At 40.2% G+C, this 11672-nt stretch overlaps 1 protein-coding gene across 1 annotated transcript in view; it reads right to left on the bottom strand.

Annotated features, from left to right (window-relative positions):
* The window catches only part of Dnah8 (dynein axonemal heavy chain 8), a 313541-nt gene that overhangs the window by 211174 nt on the left and 90695 nt on the right, over positions 1 to 11672 (bottom strand). The window contains exons 26-29 of the mRNA XM_004624185.2: positions 6704 to 6900; positions 6085 to 6211; positions 3567 to 3802; positions 975 to 1079 (exon numbers count right to left, since the gene is read on the bottom strand). Coding sequence (XP_004624242.1) covers positions 975 to 1079; positions 3567 to 3802; positions 6085 to 6211; positions 6704 to 6900 — 665 coding nt within the window. The remainder of the gene's footprint in view (positions 1 to 974; positions 1080 to 3566; positions 3803 to 6084; positions 6212 to 6703; positions 6901 to 11672) is intronic.

Raw genomic sequence — 11672 nt, 5'->3', positions numbered from 1 at the left:
TTTTATTTATTTGCAGAACCAGGGATTGAAGTCAGATCCGTGTGCTTGCCAGGCAAGCGTTTATTCTACTGAGCCATCTCCCCAGCCCTCAATTTTAAAAATAAACAAAATATTTAACTTTCTATATCTCCAAAGAAGATTTACAAATTGTCAATGGAGCAACCATGTGAAAAAGATGCTTAATATCAGTAGCCATGAAGACAATTCAATACCAATATATGGGACAGTGTGCATGAAGCTTGAAAATGTAAGTTAAATGAAAGAAGATAGTCACAAAAGACTACGTATTATACGGTTCCATCTCGATTAAATGTCTAGAGAACGCAATTCTACAGAGAAAATGAGATCTGTGGTCGCCAGAGCTGAGATAAGAGACAGAAGGGGTGTGACTGTTACTGGATATGGAGCTTCTTTTGGGGGTGATAAAGATATTCTAAAATTAGATCATTATGGTAGTTTTACAACTTTCTGAGTGTATTTTTTAAAAGCCACTGAATTCTATATTTCAAAATGGTAAACTTTGTGGTATGTAAATTATAAGATTGTTATAAATAACTCTCTCTCTCTCTCTCTCTCTCTCTCTCTCTTTCAATACTGGGGGTCAAACTTGGGACCTTGTGCTTATGCCACTGAGCTATATACCTGACTTTTTAATCTTTTATTTATTTATACATTTACTTGGTACAGGGTCTCACTATGCAGCTTGGGCTCATAGTGATCCTCCTGTGTCAGCCTCCCCAGCGCTACGATTACAGGTGTGTGCCACCACACATGGTCTTGGTGGCCGGCACAGCATGCCTGGAGTCCCGCGGCCAGCACAGCATGGTGTACTGGGGATCAAACCCTGGTCCTTGTGCTTGCCAGGAAGGCAGACCACTGAGCTATCTCCCCAATCCCAAATAACCATCTCTTGAAAATAATAAAATATTATGTCCCTGGAAATTGTGACCTAAAATAATTAAAATTGTACTTGCAGCTTTGCTCTGTAATTTGTTGAAAGAATATCGCAAGGTATCAACTGCTTCAGACTCTTCTTTGGTTACTTCAATTTCAAATCTGTTTAAAATACTGTAGGCTTCCTGCAAAGCAGAGGCAGAGTTCAGAGACATTACAAGGAGAGGCAACTGCCTAGTCAATTTGGATGCCTTCCCGAGACACATTGCTAGGGTTGAGAAGAAGACAGCCAATTCTACGTGACTGGTTTCCACAATGAAAACGTAGAGAAGGCACCCTTAGATTCTCACGGACCACAGGCTCTGACATCTGCATTTCATAAGCACTTAAGTGATTCTGGTGCAGATGTCAGCAGATAATGTTATGAGATACTATTCCAGAAAATGCCCCTGCAGTTGTTTTTTCTATCTCTCCTCCTTCACATTATGCTAACGTCTTACAAGATAATTTCTCAGACTCTATTAAAACAAAGGTTTGCTCTATACAGTGTGGGTGTTAATCTGAAAAAGCAAAACTTGACTGATTCAAAGGATGGAGCAAAAATTGGCTTCCCTGAAAGAAGCTATGTTAAAGAATGAAACTTCTGTAGTCACGGAAGAGACACTAATGTATTAAGTCTGGTGGTTGGCATCCAAAATTCTTAAATGCTAAGACTATTAAAAGTAGCAAAGGTATGAAGTTCATTAGCTACCAGAGGTCATGAAAGGCTGTGGGGGCGCCAGTTCCCCAGAAACTGCAGGTAATAAGGGTGTGCACTGCCTATAGAGAATTTAAAAACTAAAATTAGGAGTCCAATATTTGTCACTGTCATGAGTCAGAAATTTTAGATATTATAAATAATGTTAGACAGAATAATGTATCTCCAATTGTGTCCACATCCTGGTCCCTAAAGCCTATAAATACATTACCAAAAAGGGACAGAAGGGACTTCGGGGCTGTAAGTGAAGGAGCTTTTGAGCAGGAGGTGATCACAGAGACCTTTCCCAGAAGGGAGGAGGGAGGGAGCAGAGTCAGAGTTCCGCTGCTGTATGCTGGGGTGCCAGAGGTGCCGCTGCCGGCAGTGGGCTGTGAGCCAAGGACAGCGGACAGCTTCTTTGGTCAAAAAAGACAAGCAGTAGATTCCTCCCGGAGGCAATGCAGTCCCACTGACATCTTGCCTTTACCCACGCAAGTCTGAAATCCTTTCACATTCTGACCTCTACAATGATGAAACAATCCACCTGCATTATTAAACCATTAAGTTTGTTTTATGTTAAGTGAATGATGGTGACCCAGGGAAAGAATACAGCCAACGGGAATTTAGGGCTCTAAGTGAGACCTCCCAGGAAGAACTCTAAAGGAGAGTCTCAGTCAAGTTCACTGAGCTGGGGTTTTTATGGACAGAGTTAGGAGAATGGGAGGGTATGGGGTGGGTGAAGAAGACTAGCTGCGCAGCAGTGGCCACATGGCGACGGCTAGCATAGTAACCACTAATTCTGTGTGTCAGGTGTGTTGTGACCCAGCAGGAGAGGTGGGGTGGCAACAGGATGTAGCGGTATTGTTTTGGGGCTTAGGCATCTAGAAATAGCCACTCTGGAAACTCTAGAGGCCGGGGGAAAGTGGGGTCAGAGCTGTCATTTTAAACCACTGAGAATTTATACTCCTTGGTAACTTGTTATAGCAGCTATATGAAACTAATACAGTGCCCTTTCTCCAAATCATCTTGTGTTGGTCTAAGTTCTAGCAGTTTACAACTGAGCCTAGGTGGGCTCCTCCCGCTGTAGTGGAGTACGCCACTGGCCATGAGTGAGCCTGCCAATGGTTTCTAAGGAAAGCCAGAGACATTTAAAGAACCTGACTAATTTCTATTGTGATTGACATAAGTGCATGCAACCATTCTCTTCCATCAAATGTTAGCACTGTCTAACCTAGTATCACATTAACTTATTAATATTCCTTTGTGTATAAAAATGAGGTATAAAAAGTAAAGCCATATTAATATGCTGAGCTGCAAAAGGCTCAAGTCAAGAACTTCTGACATTGCCAGTCCTGCAGATAACCCACTACTATTATGGACTACTGGACTATATTGGATTACTTTGCTGAATTCATACACCTACAATATTTGAATGGTAATGGAATATCCATATCTGACAAAACTAAACAAAAAAAGGGGATACAAATGAAGGACCATTTTGTATCTGTATATTCAAAATAGTTAGGATAGATATACAGCCACTTTCTCCTAATTCAATGAGAAGAAAGATTTGTGCTAATAGTGTTTATGGACAGGATATCACACCTGCATCTTGTACTATGAATAACTACTAAGACAACAATATGCAATGTATTAATTATTGTAACTGTCCTACTAACCAGTTCTGAAACTGTCTCATTGCTATTTCTTTCTCAATAAAATTAATATAAAAAATTAAACAGGTATTTAGGTAAAAAAAATCCCTTTGTACATTCTTCACTGTTGATATTGTTAAAATTCCCCCATGGTCATAAACATTAAAAAGGAGAGATAAATATAACAGATAAAGAAGTACATTAACAGAATCACATTTTTAATTTATTTCTATTTGAAAAAAGAAAGCATTTCCAGAAAGAAAAATGTGATCAGGTCTTACTTCAATTGGCCCCAAAGTCATGTCCATTTGAATTTCATTATCACGAATGCAAGACAGAGCTTCCATTGCAAATCTGACATCTTCTAAATCACGAATAGGTCTAGACAGCTTTTTCAAATATTCGTTGATAAATGCTATCATGTCTGACATTTTCTTTTTGTATTCTTCATTCAAGTATCGACAGAGTAACATCTTCCATGCCTTAGCCTCAATTGATAAGGCTAATTTCATTGGCCCTGAGTCAAAGACAAAAAAGATGAAAATAAAGTCCACCTGGCATTCTGAAACACTTCACTGTATGTGCGGAGTATCTATAACTGTACTGTCCAACTCAGCAGTCACCAATCACATGTAGCTTCTGAGCATTTGAAATGCCATCAGGCTGAATGAATATACTGTAAGGTTACTAGATTTTGAAGGCTTATTTCTTGCCCCCAGAGAATATTTCAGCTGTGTACAAAAAAGACACTGTACCTGGGGTGGGATGTATTTCTGAGACGATCTGACAGCACTGCTCTGTGTGGACCTTGCTGTTTCCAGTCACCCTCTTAGCAGCCCTCATTCATTCCCCAAGGTCCTCTTGGGAACCCTCTCAGTGGGGTGAAAGCTATTGTTTTGCTGTCAAACCACAAACTCAGTTTTCTTGTTATTCTATTCTGCCTCAGCCACATGGCTAGAGCACTTGTGTGACTTGACCCTGTACTGTGGCTGACTGTCCCGGGTCAGCTCTGAACCTACTGTAGGCCAATCAGAGGGCCTTCTGGAGAGTCCAGAAGGAGAGTTGAGAGACAGCCATGTGGTCTGGGAAGCGGAAAAGGTCACACGCAGAGAGAAGAAGGAAAAAGAGGTAGAAAGAAAGGACTCCACTGGCTTCTTACAGGGTCCAGGGCCCTGGTCTGTTCCGCAGGCCCAGCTCTATCTCAGATTCTGGGATGCACCTTCTTTCCCTTAGTGCTGCTCACAACAACTCTTAACTGGCCAACTCTTCACCCGTTCCTCTCTTTCCTCTAGTTTCCCGCTACTGCTCAACCTTGCCAAGCTTGAAACATAGTTGCTTCCTCTCAGCCTCCAACAGCTAACCTGGGGGACCTGTGGAGCAAAGGGAAAGTGTAGCTCAGGAAGCAGCAGGCACCCAGCCTGCTGACGGGCCAGGGCACCCTCCCTGAGGCATTCCTACTCCGGGCCTCTCTTCTCTTCCTCAGGTGCAGGATCTCTGCCCACCATCCCCTCTCTTGGTAGCTATCTCCACCTATTCTACTTTTTTATGGAATAAAAATAAGGACCTCAGCTCATAAGACTTTAAAGGAAAAACAATAAGCTATCATTGTTTTGCACATTAAAGATCATAGTGCTAACCATTATAAAGAGACAAATAAATTTTTAAAATCAATATAGTTTCCACAACTCTCAAGAAACTTTTGTAATTCTTGCCCTTAGTGTATAGTTTCTGACTTTCAGCTAAATAATCTCTCCTCAAGTACTGGTGATTCTTGCTCAGATTAAACCCTCTTGGTAGATTTAACAACAATATTTAGTATTTACTGAAAATCATTTTTTTTTTGCCACAGATATTATATGCTAATGTCTCACATGAAAACATTTTGTGAGGCAGCTGTCACAGAGCCAGCAAAGGAAATGGAGGTTGAAGCTAAACCCCAAGCAGTCAAACTCAACAGCCATAGTTACATTGTTACATTGACTCCTCAAGAATTGACCTGAAAACCTACTTCAGGTAGAAGGGCCAGGGAGATAGCTCAGTGGAGTAAGTACTTGTCTGGCAAGTACAAGGTCCTGAGTTCAATCCCTAGTACCACAAAAAAAAAAAAAAAATTAATCCAACCTACTTAAGGTAGATAACTGGTGTGAAACAGTTGTACTAATATCACCTGAGAATAAAATTTTCCCACCAAGTAAGGGCAGAGTGGATTATCCTGTAACCATGGTAATGATTAGTCACCATAACCAGTTTAAACCCAAATCACAGTGCAATGTCAGCCAATCAGGGAGGTCATAACAAACTTCCCTCTGAGCACCAGCCTATCAGGTCACATCTGAGTGCAACAGGCACCCTCCTACATCTTGGTTACACCCACAGTCCTAGGATTCTGTCTGGCCCACACACCCTATCCAGGTTTGCAGCCTGCCCTCCGGGGAAACTGCCTAACCAGCGGAGCTCTCCAGAGGCAAGGCAAGCCAAAGAGCCAACCTAGTTGTTGTTTCTCAAAGAGTAAGTGGTTGCCTCACCCTATTTTGGTAATCCAGCCTGGATAAACTCAGGTCTTGTCTCACATACAGAACACCCTTCTCTAAAAAAGAATTCCACCGGTAGTGTTAGATGTTTGGCTGCTAATTGAAGAAACTGCCTATGTAATATGCACGTGGATGTAAAGGCTATGGATGGCCCAGAACAATTTAAAAATATAAATATTATACCAAGGTAGCATAATACTGCTTGCTAAACAAAGTATCATCTCACATGGAAACACAGATGTACTATGCAATAAATATTTGTAATTACCTGTGTGCAGCTCAAGCGCCCCTACAACAATGATGGGCTTCAGCTCATCAATCTCCTGTTCAAAAGTAGCATAGTGTAGAATTTCTGATCTGATTTCCGTCAGAGAGGGATTGTTGCCCAAGAATTCCTGTTGTAAGGCAGCAGTTAATATTTCCTTCATTTTTTGCAGCATTAAAAAGTCCATTTCTCATAGTTAACTTAGAAATTTTTACTTGTCTATACACTCTTACATTTATACCCACTACAGGGATGAGGGCTTGCTAAAGAAGGGCCATCTTGGTAATCCTGGAAGGAGAGGGACTCTCATGGCCTGTGTAGCGGCCCAGCATTCTCTAGTTTCCTAAGCCTCTAAGCTGGCTCTAAGTAAGTGTGACACATCCTTGAATACCTGGCTGCTGGACAGTGGCTGACATCCAGCTGGCACCCAGTTTCTCAAGCAATGAAATGAAACCTGCCAGAGCCTCATTAGCATCAGCTGCCATAGAGGTCACGTCAGCCACTCGGCACCTGTGGGCTGCGGGCCTCTGCCCACGAGATCTGCTCGTTATTCCTGAAATGCTTGTGATCCCCTTTCAACAGTTAAAGGATTAAAAGGACAGCACCAGTAGTGGAAATACACCTTCACTTTCACATCTCGGTGCTCCGTCCAGAGGGTCTTATACTTCTGAAACTCCTGCAGGGCCTCCTGGGCCACTGTTCTTAGAGAATTCACAGAGGAAGAAAGGAGAAGGACCAGCTTGGAAATGTCTTTGTGCTCCGCCACCCCTGGGTAAAAGTTCTTCAGTTTTCTTACAGGAATGGCTTCTTCAAAGGATCCTAAAAGAAAATAGAAGGGTTATAAATAGGAACAGAAGAAGTTAAAATAGCTCTGTTTGCAGATGATATGATTCGTTTCACAGAAGATTAAAAAAACACCAAAAGGTTTCTATATCTGATAGACAAATTCATTAAAGTAGAGGGGTTCAAAATCAATTCACAAAAATCAAAAACATTCCTGTATACTAATAATGAACCCATAAAGATATTAAAAATTAAAGACCCAGGAATAAGCTACCTAAAGAGGTGAACAACCTCTCTAATGAAAATTCCTGAACACTAAAGAAAGGAATTGAAGAGAACATTAGAAAGTGGAAAGATAAAGCACCTGCTTAAGCAGATGCAGGGGCCGGAAATTTGACCCCTGGGTCTGCTGTTCTGGCCCCACCCCTGGGACGCACTGAGACAATAATTGAGACTGGGCGTGGCGCACACCTGTAATCCCAGCACTTGGGAGGCTGTAAACAGGAGGATCACTACGAGTCCAATCTACAAGTGAGACCCTGTAGACCCTGTAAACTCTGTCCTAAAATACAAAAACAAAACAAACAAACAAACAAAAAAAGTGGAAAGACCTCCCTGTTTGAGTATCAGTAGAATTAATATTTTTGTAAGGATCATATTACTAAATGCAATCTATAGATTCAATCCAAACCCGTTAAGCTATCAACAATATTCTTCAGAGAACTAAAAAAAAAAATCTTAAAAGTTATATATAACAAGAAAAGATCCAGAAGAGATAAAGCAATCCTGAGGGGAACAAAAGAGGAGGAAAGAAGAAAGAGGAGGAGGAAGGAGGAAGAGGATGAGGAAGAGGCTGAGGAGGAGGAGGAGGAGAAGGAAGAATAAGAGAAAGAAGAGAAAAAAGAGCAAAGCAAGAGGCACCAAAATCCACCAGTACTGGATTCCAAGTTATACTACAAAGCTATCATAAAAAGACAACATGGTACTGGGACAAAACTAGACCTAATAGAGTAGAAAAGAAGACACGAGACAATCCCAGGCATCTATAGCAATCTGACTTTTGACAATGGAGTTTAAAACTCTATATTGGAGAAAAGGGAGCCTCTATCACAAGCGTGTTGGGAAAGCTAGAAGGCTGAAGGCAGAAGTTTGAAACTTGATCCTTATCACTCGTCTTTTACTAAAATCAAATCAACATGGATCGAACTCCTAGACATAAAACAGAAATACTGAAACTGCTAAAAGATAATGTATAGGAAATACTTGAAGTCATAAGCATAGACAAGACTTCCTGAAAATAACTCTAATGGAATGGAAAACAGTATCAAAAATCAAAGGGGCCGTGACTCATCCACATGGCTGACACTGACAAAGGATCTACAATCTGAGGTACAGGATCTCAGGAAAAATCCTGAAGGGATTTGACTGACCTTATCAGATCCAAAAGCTACAATTCTTGTTGCATAGGTCTTGCTTTATCTTGGTCTTAACCATCCAGCAGAAAAGTATAAAAATGAAGTATAAGAAGTAAAGCCATGCTGTTACGTTGGGCTGTAGGAGACTTGGGTCAACAATTTCTGACACTGCCAGTGAAGCGGAAGACCCAATACTATTATGGACTACTGAACTATTTTGGACTATTTTGCTGAGTTTACACACCTATAATATTCAAATGATGGAACTAAACAAAAAAGGGGATACAGATGAATGTCCATTTTGTATCTGTGTATTCAGGATGGTTAGGATAGATATATAGTTACATTCTCTTAATGAATAGAGGGATTTGTTGTAATAGTGTTTGTAAATAGGATATCATGTCTGCATCTTGTACAGCAAATAACCACTAGGAAGAGTATGCAATGTGTTAATTATTGAAACTGTCCTACCAATTTGATTTGAAACTGTCTCACTACTGTTTGTCTCTCAATAAAATTATGGGGAAAAAAAAAAGAATCAAAGGTTTGGTGAGATAGCTCAGCAGACTAAGCACCTGCTTAAGCAAGTTCAGGGACCAGGGTTTGATCCCCAGCACCACATGCCAAGCCAGCCCTGCCCCCAGGCACACTGAACTGGCCACTGGGACCAGGCATGATGTTGCATGCCTGTAATTCCAGCTGGGGAGGCTGAAAACAGGAGGATCACCACAAGTCCGAGCTGCACAGTGAGACCCTGTACCAAATAGATAAAAATAAAATAAAATAAAATAAAGAAAAGATATCAACCAATGGGGGACTGGGGAGATAGTTCAGCAGTCTATGCACCTGCCTGGCAAGAACAAGGACACAGATTTGATCCCCAGTACCATATAATGTGCGGGCCCCAGAATGCTGCATGTGCCGTGCCAGCCACCAAAACCAGGTGTGGTGGTATATGCCTGCAACCCCAGCAATGGAGAGGCTGAGACAGGAGAATCACTATGAGTCCAGGTTGCATAGTTAGACCCTATATCAAATAAATAAAAGATTTTTATTTTTTAAATGAATCAACCAATGGGACTGCACCAAACAAAAAGTTTGTGCATAGAAAAAAAAAAAAATTGATACCAAAGAATGGGAAAAATTTCTGCCAGCTACTCTTCTGACAGAGGACTAATACCTAGAATATATAAAGAACTCTAAAAAATTACCTTCCAAAATGACCCAATTAAAAAAGTGAACAAATGAACTGAACAGACACTCTCAATCGAAGTGCAAATGGCTAACAAGTACATGAAAAGCTCACAAAACCCTTAGTCATTAGGAAATGTAAATCAGAACAACTCTGAGATTCCATCCCACTCCAGTCAGAATGGCTGTCATCAAGAACATTAAAAGCAACAAATGCAGGTGAGGACACGGAGCAAAAGGAACCCTCTACACTATTTGTGGGAATGTAAACTAGTACAACTACTAAGGAAATTCTTCAAAAAAATACAAATTCCATTTGACCCAGCTATTCTTCTCCAGAATATATTCCTAAAAGAATTAAAGGTATCGACTACAATGATACATGTATGTCCATGTTAACAGCAGCAAAAATCATAACAGATAAGTTCTAGAAACACCCTAGATGCCTATCAACAGATAAATGGATAAATGAAATATGGTACATGTACAAAATAGAATAGCATTCACCTATAAAGAAGAATCAAAATCATGTTATTTGCAAGAAAACAGTTGGAAAAGAGAGAATGAAAGAAAACAGATAAAACTTGATACCACAATGCTAAGAAAAAATAAGTCAGACAGAGAAAGTTAAATATTGCATGGTCTCACTTGCATGAGAAACCTAAAATATAAATGAATAAAATAAAGGAGAGGTGATAGATACCAAGAAGACAGACTTCAGGAAATGAACAAGAGGAGCATGGAACAGGAGAAGGGGAGGAGAAGAGAAATAAAGAAACCAAAAGTAAAGGTGTGTTCTCTGACTGTATCAATCCCCCCAAACAAACATCACTAATCTGTACTGCAAACACATACTAAAAATGATGCTAAAAGCAAATATTTTCACATTACAGATAGCTTCAGCATTCAACTTTAAATATTTACTACTTTAATATTCATATATTTTCTTAAAGATCCTCCAGATAACTGAGTTATTGTAATTAAAAACTATCATCTTGCTGTTTTTGCTTATTCTTATTAAACTACTGTGTCAGCTTTAATTTTGAAGTCTAGACTTTTTTAACCTGGAAGAACTGTGTTTTTCAGAGGGCAGAACAAAAAGACATTGATTGAAACTTCCCCAAATTTAAAAAGCCCCTCAAGGAGAATTTCCAGAGTTGAAATTGCTACCGTATAGGACGGCACAGTGGTCAAAGGAGGGAGACTGCATTTATTACACAAGCGACCTCAGGCCACTTGCTTGACCTATGTGGCTATCCTCACGTGGCTGAAAGGGGACCATCTGTGTTTGTCTTCAACTCAGCCCCTGGTATGTGGAGGTCTTGCAATAACCATGAACCACTGCTGAAAACACTTTTTACCAAAACACAAACCTGACCACGTCACTATCTTGACTGAAATTTCTCAAACATTCTCCCATCACACAGAGACCTCACCAATATATTTGTTTTGGCCCATTCAGCACTTTCCTTTTTTGAAAGTTCTTCACAATTTAAAATTATAAGATTTTTGCCAGGCATAGTGCCGCAAGCCTGTAATCCTAGCCCTTGGAAGGCTGAGGCAGGAGGCTTACTGTGAGCTGAGACCAGCCTGGGCTACAAAGTGAGCTCAAGGCCAGTCTGAGCTGCATAGTGAAACCCTGTCTCAAAAAGACACACACACACACACACACACACACACAAATACAAAATATAAAACAAAACTATAAGATTTCACAGAAAATTCCATAGTCCCAGCTTCTTTTTTTAGTATGGTATAATTTGGTACCAGAAGAGTATTACTTTTACCATAATCCTCGCTAAGGGCTTTTGTCTTCTATTCTGTCTCTTATTTATTTATTTTTTGTGGTATCAGGGATTGAACTCGGGACCTTGCACTTGCCAGGCAGGCCCTCATGCCACTGAGCCATTTCCCTGGTCCTAATGTTATTTATTTATTTAGTACAGGGTATACAGGGTCTCACTACACAGATTGGACTCCTAGTGATCTTCCTGTTTTTTTTTTTCTTTTCAAAGTTTTATTGATAAACATATAGCAATGAGACAGTTTCAAATCAAATCGAAAGTATAGTTTCAACAAATAATACACTGCATATATTCTTCTTAGTGGTTAATTGCTGTACTAGATGCGGACTTGTGATCCTATTTACAAACACCATTAGAAAAAATCATCCTATTCATTAAGAGAATGCAACTACATATC

Source organism: Octodon degus, unplaced genomic scaffold (assembly GCF_000260255.1).
Source record: "Octodon degus isolate 3935 unplaced genomic scaffold, OctDeg1.0 scaffold00005, whole genome shotgun sequence".
Lineage (NCBI taxonomy): Eukaryota > Metazoa > Chordata > Mammalia > Rodentia > Octodontidae > Octodon > Octodon degus.
Note: the sequence above shows the minus strand (reverse complement) of the source record. Positions and strands in the feature narration are given on the sequence as shown.